Source organism: Glycine soja, chromosome 17, assembly GCF_004193775.1.
Source record: "Glycine soja cultivar W05 chromosome 17, ASM419377v2, whole genome shotgun sequence".
In the NCBI taxonomy this organism is placed as follows: domain Eukaryota; kingdom Viridiplantae; phylum Streptophyta; class Magnoliopsida; order Fabales; family Fabaceae; genus Glycine; species Glycine soja.
Window position 1 is genome coordinate 5,949,531 of NC_041018.1, and position 16,352 is coordinate 5,965,882.

At 32.0% G+C, this 16,352-nt stretch overlaps 3 protein-coding genes across 4 annotated transcripts; 1 reads left to right on the forward strand and 2 right to left on the reverse strand.

Moving 5' to 3' along the window:
- Positions 1 to 271: 271 nt before the first annotated feature.
- On the reverse strand, positions 272 to 1,620 carry LOC114391429 (temperature-induced lipocalin-1-like). The gene is made up of 2 exons (XM_028352438.1): positions 1,189 to 1,620; positions 272 to 680 (listed from the first exon to the last, which is right to left on the reverse strand). Exons 1-2 carry the CDS (start codon positions 1,558 to 1,560, stop codon positions 498 to 500), a joined length of 555 nt encoding a protein of 184 aa, XP_028208239.1. The 5' UTR covers positions 1,561 to 1,620; the 3' UTR covers positions 272 to 497.
- Positions 1,621 to 3,126: 1,506 nt separating this feature from the next.
- Positions 3,127 to 4,162, forward strand: LOC114391431 (50S ribosomal protein L10, chloroplastic-like). Its single transcript, XM_028352441.1, has one exon. It carries the CDS (start codon positions 3,192 to 3,194, stop codon positions 3,888 to 3,890), a length of 699 nt encoding a protein of 232 aa, XP_028208242.1. The 5' UTR covers positions 3,127 to 3,191; the 3' UTR covers positions 3,891 to 4,162.
- Positions 4,163 to 5,868: 1,706 nt separating this feature from the next.
- On the reverse strand, positions 5,869 to 9,677 carry LOC114391430 (two-component response regulator ARR10-like). 2 transcript variants are annotated; one of them, XM_028352440.1, is made up of 7 exons: positions 9,185 to 9,677; positions 8,651 to 8,803; positions 7,992 to 8,426; positions 7,781 to 7,857; positions 7,204 to 7,552; positions 6,353 to 7,032; positions 5,869 to 6,139 (listed from the first exon to the last, which is right to left on the reverse strand). In XM_028352440.1, the coding sequence occupies exons 1-7, from the start codon at positions 9,291 to 9,293 to the stop codon at positions 6,068 to 6,070; spliced, it is 1,875 nt and encodes a 624-aa protein (XP_028208241.1). In that variant the 5' UTR covers positions 9,294 to 9,677; the 3' UTR covers positions 5,869 to 6,067. The 2 variants fall into 2 exon arrangements, with proteins under 2 accessions (XP_028208241.1, XP_028208240.1); XM_028352439.1 differs by having other exon boundaries at positions 6,353 to 7,552.
- Between the last annotated feature and the right edge of the window lie 6,675 nt (positions 9,678 to 16,352).

The following is a 16,352-nucleotide window of genomic DNA, read 5'->3' on the forward strand; positions in this document are numbered from 1 at the left end:
TAACATCAAACTTATTTTTCTTGTTAACTTTTTACTGTAAAAGATATATAACATTATAAGTCTTTATATTTAGGCAATAAAACTTCCTCTTAAACTTAATGGTATATTTTATAGTTTAAGATAGCATTCAAGACATCCCTATGCGTATTTACTTCACTGTCAGTACTTGTTTATCAACTATTGATCATTAACAATTTCCACTTTGCCACACCAAAATGTGTGTCAGAGGATAAATCGCAAAAACCTCATAGAGAATTCAACAAAGAAAAAGTAAACGCCAAAAAGAAATCGCTGTAAAGTATTCAAACATTGGTTTCATACCAAAACAACTGAGAACAAACACAATCAGAGCACCAAACTTTACAAAGGATATCGCACCACCTTAGTCTATCTACACAACAACCCAACATATGTAAAAATACAGAGATCCAATCTAAATTGCTCCGATTCATCAGTTTTATTAACGATATGAAACACTCCTTCACCTTCAGCCACACCTATTTCCCCAGAAGGGACTTGATCCACCAAACGCCTTTGGTGTCCTGAGGACCTTCTTCCTCCGGTGGAGAATCACTCTGTGGAGTCTTGTGGAGTTTGCTCACATCATATCCCTCATCCTTAGCTCTCTGAACAAGCTCATTGTAGGTTTCATCATCCATATGGTTCTTCCTGGACAATATCTAGGGACCATAATGACCCCAAATTATGATAGGAAATGAGCAAATCACAAACAAGACATTCACAAGCCAAACAACATACTTGTTTCATCTATATATCTTTATTTTTTTTTTGACACAACCTAATTCCATCCGAGTCAAGGATGTTAAGAGTAATATTAGCTTGTTAGAAATAAGCTCTATATGTAGAGCACTTACATACTAAATCATCTTTTATCATTTTAACAAAGGACTAATTCTTGGGATCAAAACTCCAGACCACATGTTTTTGGAACATGGTTATACCAAGCATTCCATACACCATACTTGTTTCATCTATATATCAATATCTATACGCAGGTTTTTAAAAATTGGTTTTTGATTGCAATTTTGGCCGCAACATCAAGGATTTTGGGGTGTCTGCAACCGTAATTGTGCTACAATCCACAATTTCTCATAATTTTTGTTCATACATTTTGGAACGAAAGAGAAATGATCATATTTAAGAAAAAAGGAGAAGATATAGGCATACCCAAAGATAGTTCCTGCTAGGTTGGCCAATAAGAGCAAACTGATAATCTTGGTCAATGTACAAAACCCAGTAATCCCCAGTAACGGGAAAAAGGGGTAAGAACGGAGGCACCCAGAACCTGACCTTCAACTTGGCCTCGTCACTGTTGGGATCGGCCTTATAAGCAGTGCCCTCAATGAAGCTTCTTTTGCCGCCACTCCAAGTCTCATTGAGAACGTTGACGGTGCCGTCATCTCTGAGAGCGTAGGTGGCTCTGGTGTTGACGCCGTCACTGGGCTGAAACCTCGACGGGAAACACGCAATCTCGTACCACCGACCCATGTACCGTTTCACGTCCAGACCCTTCACCACCTCCATCGCTTTGGTCGCCATCGTGGTGAATGTGTTTCGGTTTGTTTGCTCTACAACGAGGGTTCAAGCTTAGGCTGGCTTTAACGTTGGACTCGGATTTTGTAGGCGTGGCCAAGCTTTGGCCTTACACGTGGACAATCAATTTCATTCATGCTATTGCTACCCGCAGAATGTTGTCTCTACTTTCTAGTACTTCCTTCATCTTACTTGTTAAAGAATAATAACACTTTTTAAATATATATTTTTATTATTAATTCAAAATCTATAAAAATTATTCTATTTTATAAGTTTTAACTCGTAATATTCAAGGGTGTACTAAGAAAAATAGAAAAAATAATTATATACCAACATTTCAAAATAATTTTACATTATCATCCTACAAAAAATTATCATTTATGAAAAATTTGTTGCATTTAAAAAAAAAAATTCTTAAAATTTATATTTGGAATAATTTGTGATTATATGTTGTGGCGGTACTTTTTTTTTTTAAATATATATTCCTATGAAAAAGAAGTAAAATTTAAAGATGGAAAAGGAGTAAAAAAAATACTTTAATTTAGTATGAAAAAAATATAAAAACATTTATCAATGACTTATTTAAAAGTTCAGTCCACTTCCAAGTCGATTCAAAATTCAAATCGCATTTATTTGCTCTTTTTAATTTATAGAGCTGAGTATAAAAGAGCGAGTCTGGTTTGCATAGGCCCACAAGTAAGTAGGTCAGACCGAACTGGCCCAAAATAAATGGGCTAAGGGAAGTTGGCTGTATTGTGCTAGTTAGAAAAGAAATTAAAAACATCTGAAAAATATTTTAAACAATTGGTACGTACTTACTATTTGCAATAACAGGATAATTTGAATTCTAAATATGAATGATACAAATAATTTCATGTTAAAAATTTTGACACGTTAATATTATGAACAATATACGGATGCATTTCCCCTCTAAAATTATATAGAAAATTGTTAGTCATATTTTTTTATTAGGCCACATAAATATGCATGATGATATAAATAATATCAAATGAAAATATATAATTATTTAATAAAAATTAATTATTTAATTTTAAAAAATATTAATAATTAAACGGCTTGATATACTAATAACTGACCAAACCTATTAAATTATGGATCAACTCGTTTAATGTGCGAGTTAACATGTATAGGTTCACATTTCAAGTGCTCTGGCTGAAGAAAAATTCTTAAAAATTATTTATGTTGATGAATATCTCTTAAGAATACTTTCGTTCAAAATTAATTATTTGAATTTATATATATTAAAAATGCAAGATAAATTTGCTAGTGAAATCGTAAATGTAAATATATAAATGGATGATAATTTAGTCTTTAAAAAAACTAAAAATTGTACTTCAGTCCTTGAGTATGAAAAACACAATAATTTATGCTTACTAAAACAACAAAAAAATGTAGATAAAACATGGCATTGGAGGCATGGAAAGAGGTAAGAATGGGTGAAAGAGAAGAAATAAGCCAAATGTTGAATCGTGATTGGTTAAAGACCTCGGGTACGGGTGCCCGAAAACTGAAACTCGGGTATGAGACTACAATCACAAGATGATGGAAGCGATAAGATAAGCCAAACACTCCACACTTTCATCCATCTTTACTCTCTCTTTCCCCTAATTCCGACCATGGAAGCCACGGCCTCCGCAATGAGCTTCGCCCTTCCCTCAACAAAAGCCCAAGCCCAAGCCCAACTCCTGACCCGGCCCACCAATCCATTCACCATTCCCTCCCGCAGCCCAGCCCACCGCCCCCCGCCGCGCCTCCCCACCATCCGCGCCGCAATTCCCCGCACAAAGAAAGAGGCAACGGTGGAGACTGTGCGGGAGCAGCTCGAGAACTGTTACCTCCTCGCCGGCATCAACTACAAGGGCTTCACGGTGAAGCAGTTCCAGGAGCTTCGAAAGACGCTCCCAGAAACAACGAAACTGATCGTGGCGAAGAACACGCTCGTTTACAAGGCCGTGGAAGGCACGCCCTGGGAGACGCTGAAGCCCTGCATGAAGGGCATGAACGTGTGGCTCTTCGTCCACACCGAGGAGATCCCTTCCGCCATCAAGCCCTACAGGAACTTCCAGAAGGAGAAGAAGCTCGAGGACAACGACTTCACCGGCGCCGTTTTCGAAGGCAAGTTTTACGGCCCCGATGAGGTTAAGAACCTCGAATCCTTGCCCACGCGCGCTGAGATTTACGCCACCCTTTTGGGGGCTTTGAAGAGCCCTGCTTCCGCTCTTGTTGGCACTCTTCAGTCTCCTGCTAGGGAACTTGTTACGGTTCTCAAGGCGCATATTAAGAACCTTGAAGAACAACAAGGTGTTGCGCAATAGATACCAATAGGTGTGTAGCCTTGTTTATGTGTTTTCTTTATTGCATTTCAGTTGTTCTTTGTTTCCTTATTTGTCTATGGATGTGTAGATTATTATTATTATCATGTGTTTTCTTGTGAAGAAAAAAAAATGTAGAATGGTGCCTAGGAATTGGGAATGCTGGAAAATCTGTTCCCTTTGAATCATGCTATTTCACTATTTATTGGTTATTATGCGCACACACTATGGTGATTGGAGTGCTGGGAATCATTCTGGACATTGAAGTTCATTTTGAGTGTGTTCTCGTTGAATGAGTTTATTTATACCAATTGTAGCTGCATGTAAAGAGGTTGGATATTGGGAATTGAATATGGGGAAAAATAATTGTGAAAACTGGAGTGAAACACATGGGGAATTAAATCCATTTTACTGTCCCACATGAATCTAATGTTGTAAAAGGATGCACCAGTTGTTACTTAATGAAATTTCTACAAATGCCCCCACCTCCTTCTAGCTTACCTGAACATTTGGAGGTTCACTGCCTCATGATTGAACCAGTAATGTTAAATTTGGCAATCATATCAATTATCAACCGCATCTCCATGATAGCAATAAAATCCAAGTGTAACATAAAATATTAGTGAAATACACAAACTCACTTCTTAGTTCTTACCTCTAACTATTGGATATGATTCCACATCATAATATGTTAATCAACATCAAGCTCATCCAAATCTTATAAAAATGATAGACTTCGTGTGAAGGACTCTGATTGCTCTCATTAAGCAACATTCAGGAACAGCCAATTCCTTATACACAACCATTGATGTCTTCTATTAAGGATTTTGTTCCTTCTTGTGTAAGGCTCCTCTTAGAAGAGGGTCTTTTTTTGGGGCGTGGGTGAGGGTGTTCTCTAGGTCTGTAAAGCACTAAAACAAGATACAAGACATTGACATTTCATTTCTGAAATATTTCCCTCAAGAGTTGTGAACGTTTTATAATGGCATTCTTGTGTACCTAATTTATCCCTCAAGAGTCAAGACTCTTTTCTGCAGCTGTATCATCCTTCACTAAATATGAGATAAGTGAGTGAAAGTGAAACTCTCTCACTCTCTCAAGGATGGTGCAACCAGCTGGAGAGAATCTAAGTCCAATTTGGATGTGATGTTAATGATGTTCTTACCAGCCTACCTTTCACAATCTCTGTCAAGGCACGTGCAATTCCCATATCAAGATATAAATAATCGAGTAGTTTCCATTAGTTGAAGGCCTTTATGAAACAAAATCAAATACTAGAAAAGTGGCATGCTGCATTTCTTATAGAAACCTTCAGGGAACGAAGGTAGAAAGTAATCGCCAGTAAACAAAATTAAACGGAAAATTATATCATGTAATAATGTGTCCACGTGAATAATTTGGATCATTCTGAAGAAATAGTGATGGGGCACAATGTTATTTCGTGACATATGCAGAAGTAGTCGTACGCAATTACCATTACTCGAAAAAAATGATTACCCGAGTTTGAAAAGTACAGTGTTTCACTTAAGTTATATTTAGATGGCTAAAAGCGAGAATCAATGATATCTTCTGCTTGAAGTTATGTTCCAGTTCGGCAAATTTTAGAATGGTTGCACGGCAGAGCCACACACTTGTAAATGACAGTTTCCATTCTCAGGCCCAAGTCTGACAACTGCCAAATAAGATAACTGCGTATAGTTTTAATTACTTGTGCTTTTTTTTTTACCAGATAACAATGGGTAGCTTGAGAATTTTATTCACTGACTTAGTGACCAATTGATTCGTTTCTCACTGAGATCATAAAACAGATTACGAGAGTAGAATTTTATTCGAATTTAATTCTAACTCTCATGTTATTAAACATTCATGAAGAGATTTTGTTGAATTTGGCATAAGTGAAAAAGTACCACATTTTCATTGTAAAAAAAACAAGCGTAAAGTAAATTCCGTTCTTTCAAATAATCGCAAGTGAACCCAATACTAAGAAGTTAACTCGTTGTTTTATTTATATAAAAAGATCATCAAGAGAGTGGAGAATTTGATGCAATTACTACTGTACAAGTAGCACACACTATTAGTGAAACAGAAATTACATCAATGCGATACTGCACGATGAAAGACTCCAGGACAGGAGAGTAGTAACTTTAGCGATTTTCATGCTCGTGGCGAATCAGAAGTAATCAAATGCATGATCCAACATGGTAAGCATCAAACTCCATTTCTCCATCCATCAACATAATGGCATTTTGCTCCTGCATCATAGCATTTTTCATGAAATGATGCAAATAGAACAACCGTTGAATGCTTTAATTTGGGCCAAAAATGGAACTGAATTATGAAAACATCGTAAGTATAGCCCTCCACACTCACAGCACAAACAAAAATATATAATCTGTTAAGGAGTTGAAACCTGAGGATATCATGGCTAAACTGAACATAATTACAAGAACAATATTTGATCATACCTGTTTGGTTATTTCACTCATTATGTCATCCAACGACTCAAAAGTATTCTGCATGAGATCTTCTTGGGACTCCATGCTCTGCAAAATGCAGCCATCAATTGACTCCATCGAATAGAATTTCTCATCTTCACTAGACTGCGTGACTGATGGATTAACCAAAGATACATCAATTCTCTTGCTGCTAACTGTATTGTTTTGGTCTAAACTATGTCCTAAGGAACTAGTGTCTCCATTAGGAGAGACAGACTTTATGGTGTTGAAAGTTTGACTCATTTCTTTGTTGCAACCCCGGTTATCTGCTTCCCAGCTCTGATGCTGGGTGTAACATGATGTCAGTAAGATATTCTCAAGTAAGCCTTCTTGACATCGTAGCTTACCTCTAGCATCCTCCAAGGGAGGAGCAACAACACTAGTGGAAGAAAAATCAACTGGGCTGTTCCCACTGCAAAAAGTGGATGAGGAAAAGTTCAAGTTATTTTGAGCCAGCTGATCATTGTTACTGACTGCAGAAGTATTGGCAGGAAACTTAGATATCTGAGTTGTTCCCTGCCAGCTTTTATTACACCGATTATAACCCAACTCACAGATGCCAGGGTCAAAGGATTGTGTTTTCACCGAAGCAGCTCCAAGAGAAGAGTGATTTCCGAATGCTCCAGAATTATGTGTTGGTGGGGAATTTCCTTGTAAAAGTAAATGATTATTTGAGAGACCATGTAGAGAATTATTTGGATTTCTAACAGTAGCTCTACTGTTTGAGAAACCAGAGGAAACTTTAAATCCACTTGATAAATCATCAAGTGGACTCAACTTCCTAATACCAATTGAACAATTATTCTGCTGAAATTGGTTACCATCGATTGATGTTGGAATGCCCTGTAATAAACTTGAGGTTTGATTTGCAGAAAACATGGATAGCTGCATGTTTCCAAGTGTTTTTATGGACCTGCTATCAATGTTTTGAGAATGAACAGGCTGAACAAGAAGAGAAGAGTTAATTCCTCTCAAGCCAGATGGGGAGTTCAGCCTACAAAACAGTCCACCAGATGCATATGATGGTAGTGTGGTGCTTATCATTCCTCCTGATCCCGACAAAGTGCGAAAGCCTTCTATTGAATCCATCTGCTGGTAAGGATCACTATTACCCAACGTAGCAACCATGCTAGGCTGTTGAGTGGATTTTTTGAGACCGAGTCTGTATTTCTGCAATACAAAATGACTGCATAAGCTTATATCTAGAACAAAATTGTTGTTCATTATGCACACTTATATATCATAAATTACCATTGTTAAACTTTTAATGAGTTATCAGATCTAAAACATTCTCACTCCAATTATTTGTCCAGTTCAAAATGCAAATTACGCCCTTCAATAGGCCCCGGAATTGAAACCAAAGGGGCATATGATAAATTGGAAAGTTAGAGTTTATACCTGCAGATGGCTTGCTATGTTTTCTCGTGTAAGTCCTTCAACATTCATCAGGTCCAGTATTCTCTTGGGGAAAGCCTCTGCAATAACAGTTGAAACCTCACGTTAGGAGCTACAAAATCCACATTAAGGTGCCAAATAAACATACATTATAATTCCATGTTCTCAAGTCAAGCAAAATTAGAAAAGTAGATATTCTTTATCACAAACTCACTGTCAATTCCCAGATGATTAATCGCAGCAAGAAATTTCCTATGCAACTCGGCATCCCAAACTAAACGAGGCTTCTTCTGATTTGAGGGTTCTTCATTTTCTTGATCATATTCTTCCTCTTCCTCATCCTCGCTTTGTTCCTTCCTTTTTTGACCCAGTTTTATATTCTGGTCGGCATTACTTTTTGATGCCATGGCTTGACTACATTCCCCAGCCATATAGCAGGCTTTCTCCTCATTTGCAAGCTTACCAGCCATACTGCAGGCTTTTCCCTCACTTGCAGTCTTATTCTTATCCTTGCTATCAATCCTCCTTCGCACTACATGTTGCCATATGTTCTGTAACTCTTCAATTCGAACCGGTTTCGTTAAGTAGTCACAAGCGCCGTGTATAACACCTCTCATGACCCGCTCTTTATCACCGTATCCTGACAACACTAGATCACACACACAGACACAAAACGCAAGAGTTTAAGTCCATATCATTACTGTGAGATGGCACATGTTTCTGAGACCCGTGAATTTCTCTCTAGACTTGAAAAGAACAAAAAACAATCAAATGGAATTTGGAAAGATTTCTTTGGTTAAATACCAACAATCTCGGAATAAGAGAATAAACCTCAAGTTGATTGAATGTCAAGACAGAAGTGTTTGAGCTTACTGATAACTGGTAGGTCCATTTCAAGTTCCACTAGCTCAAGCAGCTTAAACCCATCCATGTCTGGCATATTCACATCACTAATAACAAGGTCAAACTTGTTTCTGTTTTTCCTCAACATGTCTAGCGCCTTAATTGCCTGATTAGTTGTAGTAACTGCAACAAACAAACATATAAATCAGATGTGAGATAAGACAAAGGAGTGTAATTGTCAGACGCTTAATCAGAATTATGGCAGGATTCTTAGTTATAAAAGTAATGTAGCAACACAATAAAAACATTTTTAAAAAAATCTTCAGTATTGTAAGAGAAAAAAATTTCATTTTTGGGAGAATAAAGAAAGAACATCCGACTTGCAAAGAAAGAAATTTTGAATAACAATGAAAATTGCCAACCACAAAGTATCCATGTGTCTAAAACTTCACATGGGAAGAGAATAACAAGAAAACAAATCATGCAACAATTCATGACCACTAGATGACAAGTAAAACCAATGTAGAATCGAATTGAGTGAATTAAAATGGAAAAGTGACTAACCATTATACTGGCATTTGCGAAGCAGGTTCTCCAACACTGAGAGGCACGTTTCGTCGTCGTCAACGGCAAGTACACGCATACCCACCGGAAAACGGTCTTCCACCCCCATATTAAACCAGAACCAAGTACCCAGATGAAGAATTATGCATTGTTTGGAGAACACACCAATCACAGAGCAAAAAGCTCCAAACTTGACTACAGAAATCTTGTTTTCAGGGCCTCTTTCACGCAACAGACAAACAAATTATTTAAAATTAAAAAGGAGAGAGAGAGAGAAACTCAAGAAAAGGCTGGAGAGGAAGGGTAACAAAACAAAACTAACACCACAAATTGAACTATGATAGTGACTGCCAAAAAACAATGAGGGATTTAACATAAAAATACAAAACACAAATCTTTATTCTTTTATAATTTCAGTGAAAGTGTCTTTTTCTCTGTCTGCGGCCAATGGCATTGATCTTCTCTCTGTCGTTCAATTTTTTCTTCCAACACAACAGAGTTAGTCTTTGTCTTTAATTATTTGTTAATTGCCTGTGTGAATGCTGAATACAAATACAATAATGCACCTGGCTTACCCTTTTTATATTCAACAAAACCACCTAAGTCTAGGAGATTGACTGATATGATATCTTCGTGTGTAAAATATGTTAAAACGACCTAATTTGGGTAGGTAATTATATTCATTAAACCACATTCTTTTCCATTTATTTCCCTACTTATTACTACATCACTTATTATATTTACTATTTTCTTTTTCTCTCTCCTTTTTTAACTTCATACATGCCCAAAATGAGGTTTTACTCGACATTTCCCATACATAAATGATGTTTTTAGCAATAATAATTTATGTTATTTAATCAATTGATTTAGAATTTGAATTTGACTTAAATATAAAATATATCAAATTAGAAAGAAAATAATTATCTTATGTACGCTTTTAATCTCAACGAGAATTAGTCATTATTTTTTTTATAAGTTTACTTAATATCAATATTATGATCAGAAAAAAAATTATATTGTTTTAGTATTATTAAGGTTAAATACAAGCATGAGTTAGATGGATTTTATTTACATAATAACCGTATGTATGTTGGGCAAACTTTATTTTTAATCTTCAATCAAAATTCTAGATTTCAATACTCTAAAACAAAATACCAAAATTTCTAAGATTTAGATGGCGTTGAGTTATCACGGATTTATAAATTTGGATAAAAATTTGAGTTCATAATACTTTTTTTTTATCTCTAATTATAAAACATTTACAATTAATTCGCGTTCTTTAAAAAAAGTAAGTAATTAATCACATTCAATTAGTTAATTAATTATATTATTATTTCAGAATTATGATTACTTTTCATTAATGTTTAGAGAGATAATAATTAAGTAAGGCTAAATAAGAAAAAATAATTAATATATCTAAAATTAGAGAATAATCTTATAAAAAATATTTTTTAAAATAATTTTATAATTAAAGATAGAGAAAGTAATTGATTAGAAATTATTATGCAATATTTATGCAATCAATGATGTATTATACTAAAAATAATGATGAGTGATCTTCTTCAACCAATAGAGTATGTCTGAAGAGAAGATGACTATCACCTTATCTTTTACTTTTTTTTAGGTTTAAATATTTTTTCTTACAATTTAATTTTTTTTTCATTTTCTTCCTAAAGAAAATCATTTTAGTACTTATAAAATATATTTATTTTATTTTTTGGCCTTAAAGTATTTTAGATAAAACAATAAAAAGTACATTAAATGGTGAAAAAAATGTTATCTAAAACACTTTAAGAAAAAAACAAAACAATCACATTTTTCAAATACTAAGATGAAAAAAAATTGAAAGAGTAAAAATGAAAAAAAAAAACCCATTAAATTGCAAAGACAAAAAATGTCTTTCCTTTTTTTATCAACCCATGTTAATTTGTTAGTTTTATGAGAAGTGTAAGGGAAAGAGATTTGAACTCATATCCTCTTTTTCACTTTTCTCTTTACAAGTTTCTTTCTCAATCATTGAGATAATCTTATATTTTCTCAATTTATATTCTAGTGAGGAGAAATAAAATCATGTTGTGTTTTGATATACTCCTATTAAAAACTACAAATAATTAATTTTTTTTAATGATCATGGTACTAGTACGAAATAATCTCCATTAAAAATAGTGACTAACATTTATCAAAAACTTTAAACCCACACAATATAAATATTTTCCTTTCAACATATAGATCAACCAATAAAAAAACACATGCATTGAAGGTAATTAATTTCTTATGTAATGATCAATTAAAGTTTTCATTATTTTCTAATGATCCAATATTTACTTGCATCATCAGTTTTCAAATTCTGTGGACTTACCGAATTACGCTATTATAAAATTAAACTCATTAAATTAAATAATTAATATAATTACATTAAATGCTCGCATTTTAAATAAAAAAATGTGAATTTTCCTACTAAGATAATATTTCATTTTTAATTAACTATATTTGTAGTAAAATTATTAAAAATAAAAACTTTGGGAAATATTATAAAATATAATTAGTCATTATCTTTTTAAAATAATTTGTGATTAATATATTCTTTATACTAACAAACATTTATGATTAATATATGAAAACTAATTTTTTTCTCTTATGATAAAAAAATATTTTTATATCATTTAAAAAAAAATATTAAAACATCCTTTATTCTCTATACTGACAAATACTTCCTAATTAATTAACAATCATGCACAGAATTTTAATCATATCTCTCGTTATGATAAATGTGTTTTTCAAGTTAAGATGCTGCTTTCAGACTAATTGAGACGTTAATTGCATATAATTACCAATGTTTTCACACCAAATCATTATGGTCAACTTCAAATATGATTATGTTTGAGATTGCTTTTTACATTAAATTGTGTTGCCATATTTAGATTTACAGACTCATACATAGACCAAAATAATGTCATGTCCTCAATTTTTTTTTTTCAGTGACAGTATCTTTCTCTTTGTCTGCTGACAATGGCATTGCTCTCTATCTGTCGTTAACTTTTTCTTCCAACAGAACATAATTAGCCTTTATCTTTAATTAGTTGTTAATTAGCTGCTGTGAACGCTGAAGACAATAATGCACCTAGCTTATCCTTTTTATTTTTTCAATAAAACCTTCTATAAGATTCATTGGTAGTTTGGTACGGCATCGCTCATGCATAAAGCTGAAATTCAATACAATCCCCATTGCCATTGCCCATCAGTTTCCAAGTTTTTGATTTGAATAGTGCGTATATAACCAATCAAATCCAACATTTGATATAAGCAATCATCCATTCTCAATCAATTTTTTTGGCTTAAATATTTTTCATTTTAGTTATTACAAAATATATTTATTTTACCTTTTCTCCTTAAAGTATTTTAGGTAATATTATTTCACTGTTTAAAATATTTTTTTATTATTCAAAAAATGCTTTAAAACAAAAAATAAAACAAAATAAACATATTTTACAATAATTAAAATGAAAAAAATACCAAATTACATGAATGGATAATAAATTTAATTATTTTTTATAATATTTTTTGTTTAAAATATTGTCAAAAAATTTTACTTATTAATTATTTGATGAGTTTAATGATCATATATATGCACGTTAATTTCTTATTATAACTTTTAAATTTGTAATTATTATTAATATTAACAAACTTATCATATTTTATAAGTTATAATTAGATAATAGTACAAAATTGTTGTATATTATTTATTTTTTCTTATTTGATATATAAAAATATATTTTTTACATTGTCATATTATCCTTCTACGAGTATATCATATTGATTTGCAAACACAAATTAATAAAGAATTAAATATTTTTTAATTCTTCTAATATAGTATTTTTTATTTTTGTAAAAAAAATAATTCTAAGAAATTATATTTATTTTATTTTTCTTCCAAAAACTTTATTTAAGAGAATCATTCTATTACGAGAAGGAGCAACTAGTTTTTTTGGTACATCAAATAAACAGTTGACAAAGCTATGGGTAACTTTGGGGGAAGATGTGCGTGCGAATAACGCTCCAGGATGGCCCGTGGCCTAGGAGGAACTTTTTTTCTTTTATTCTTAACTTTAACATTGTGTCGTTTTCGTTGGTGCTTGAGTCACCACTGTCCACCGTCACTGCATCTCTCGCCTACTAAATTTGGATCAAAACAAAAACAGAACATACTTCTTTGCTTTAGAACTTAGAAGAAGTTACTTTGTTTTCATTTTTTATATAGATTTTTTATTTAGGAGATGCTTTCACTTTTCAAATGGTCATCAGACTTTTTTTTTAAAAAAAATACTATTTTTTTTAAAAAGATCAAAAACTTATTTTAAGCTTCTAAAAAAATATAGCTATGTTCATAAATATAAAAAGTAGTCTTTACAGTTGAAAATAAATGAAATAAATATTATTTTTCATAAATCTCCATTTATATATGACTTTTAAAATAATTATTATAAAAATTAATAAATATATTATATAATAATTTATGATTGAATAATTATTTATAATTATTTTATATTGTTATTACATAATTTTGTTTTTTCTTTTTCATTTTCGATCACCTGCATCAAAACAGTGTAAGAGATAGAAAAATCCTGTACAATATATTTGTCTTTCTCTCTCAAAATCGGAATAATGGATCTTCCTTAACACCTCTCACTACGTTTCCACTTCTAATTGAAGCGTTTGTGGGCCCCTTTTCTTTTTGCGTCTTCAAAATAAATGAAAAGAAATTAGTAAATCTTGTGATTGATACATGATCCGTTTATTTTAATTTATTTGTTAAAAAATGTTTTTTTAAATAAAATAAATAGTTTTTTATTTAAACTGTTTTTACTCACAAAAAAAATATTTTTATATTTTTTTAAGAAACAAATTCTATCTAAATATTAAAAAAAATTAAGACACTTTTTCATATTTTTTTTTATCAAGACATATTTTTTTTAATTTAAAAAATCAGGACCATATGGTTGAAATTATAAAAACTGTTTACACATTTATGAATTTAATTTATTCAAAATTTAGTATATGATGATCAGAAATAATATCACAAAATTTAATAATTAGACATGTTAAATTTGTATTTTGCAAGAAGTTATTAAGTGATACATGTGCGTGAATAAACCCCTATTATATATTAGACAGTCAAAAAAGAAAGATTGAAATCTAGGTACCACAAAAGTCAAGCTATATATGCAGTGCAAACAACTTTCCTCAATTAGGGCATTTTGTAGTCTTAGTTGTACCATACTACCGTGATACTCCCGCTAAAACATTAATTTTAGCAAGAAAATGAAAAAGGTTATCATGGTCGACCATGAAAGGTGGCAGTGGTACACTGTTGGGAGACTCATCCTGTGGTAAGTGGTCAAATACTGAATGATTGAGGACCTATGTCAATCAAGGAATCACTTCTCAAAGCTATAGCATGGCACCCAAACTTTTTAAGACAAAAGTTTAGGGTAGATAAGATGAAAGAAAATAATAAACAGATAAGATTACTATCATGCAAATGCTAGGCAAACTTCTTATTTGATCAGGAACATCATCTAAACTCTAAAGATCCCAACATTCTTAGATTCAATTTATAGATTAAATTACTTGTTTCCATTCCTATATTCCAATTAGAAGTAGCTTATAAAAGAAGGTAACAATTAAGAAAGAAAAAGAATATTTCTTTTTCATCCACGTGCCATTTTTTAAAAATTGAAATATAAATAAAACAAGTAATATCAACCCTACAATCATAATAGGCAATAGCAACTTTGTGTGACTTGCTTAACTACAAGGACAAAGAATACAAGAAGATATTCCTTTCATTCAATGCTGTACAGTGCATCCAATGATGATATCTATTTTTTCGTGTGTGTGTATGTTTGAAGTGTAATTTTAACGTTAGGGTTATTATAAAAATGTTCTTACTTTCTCTTCCATCTCATGTTATCATATATATATTCCCCCCTCCCCCCTCCCCCCTTTTTATCAAATCAATTATCACATTTATTATTTAATTTCATTGTTTATTTTGTTTTCTTTCAATTTCTCTCGCTCTACCACCCAAATTTAGCTCAAAATTGGGTGGATAATGATAATTTTTGGACGTACCACTTTAAAAACAAGAGCTAAACAGTTAAGTGAGGCAATAAGTTTTGCATGAGAAAGAAAGAAAACAAAAGGGATTGTGATGTGGAATTGAGGCATTTTTATTTGTGAATAAAAAAGAAAGGATAGGAATCAAGAGGTACATTTGCCCGTCCTAAGAAGCAGAGGAAGGTGGGGAATCCGAGACCCCCATGACGTTACGAATTATGATTGGTTGGGAAGGGGATTAGGAACAAGCCAGAGGTGCAGACAAGACCTCTATCCAAATGCACTTTGGTGGGGGGCACAAACCACTATTTGCCACTTACTATCATGTTGCCTCTGACCTTGCTTAGTTCCTCAATAGTCAAATTGCTCCTCTCCCTCACACACTCAATCCCTAAAATATGATTTCTATTTTTTTAAATAGTTCAAGCAAATTTATATCTCACAAGTAATAAACTCATATTTTCACTTCTATCTTAATATTAAATTTTCATTAACTAAATCTTTAAATATATTTATCTTTATTTCTTTTTATCTGTCCATCTTGGAAGAGAGTATACAAGTAAAAAAATATAATTATATTTTTTTTTTTATATTTTTAACTTTTTAATATAACATACATTATTATTTCCTTCTCATTTATGATAAATATGTATAATACTTAAAAAATAGATAAATATAAGAGATAATAAAAAAGATAATAATTAATATTGTATTAAAAGTTTAATGTCTTATGATTAGTATTCTTAAATGCCGGGTTAAAAATCAATAATGAACATTAGAAATGGACAGAAGCATAATTAAGACAAACACGAGTTATATATATATATATATATATATATATATATATATATATATATATATATATATATATATATATATATATTCTATTCTCTCCTTTTGATGTCCCATGATATATTAGACATTGCACCACCAAAATAATTTAAAAGTTTAAATATAATTTTCGTTTTTATAATTTAGTATTTTTTTATTTTCTTTTTGCAATTTTTTTTGTTTTAATCCTTACAAAATGAGTTTATGAGTATGTTTTTTT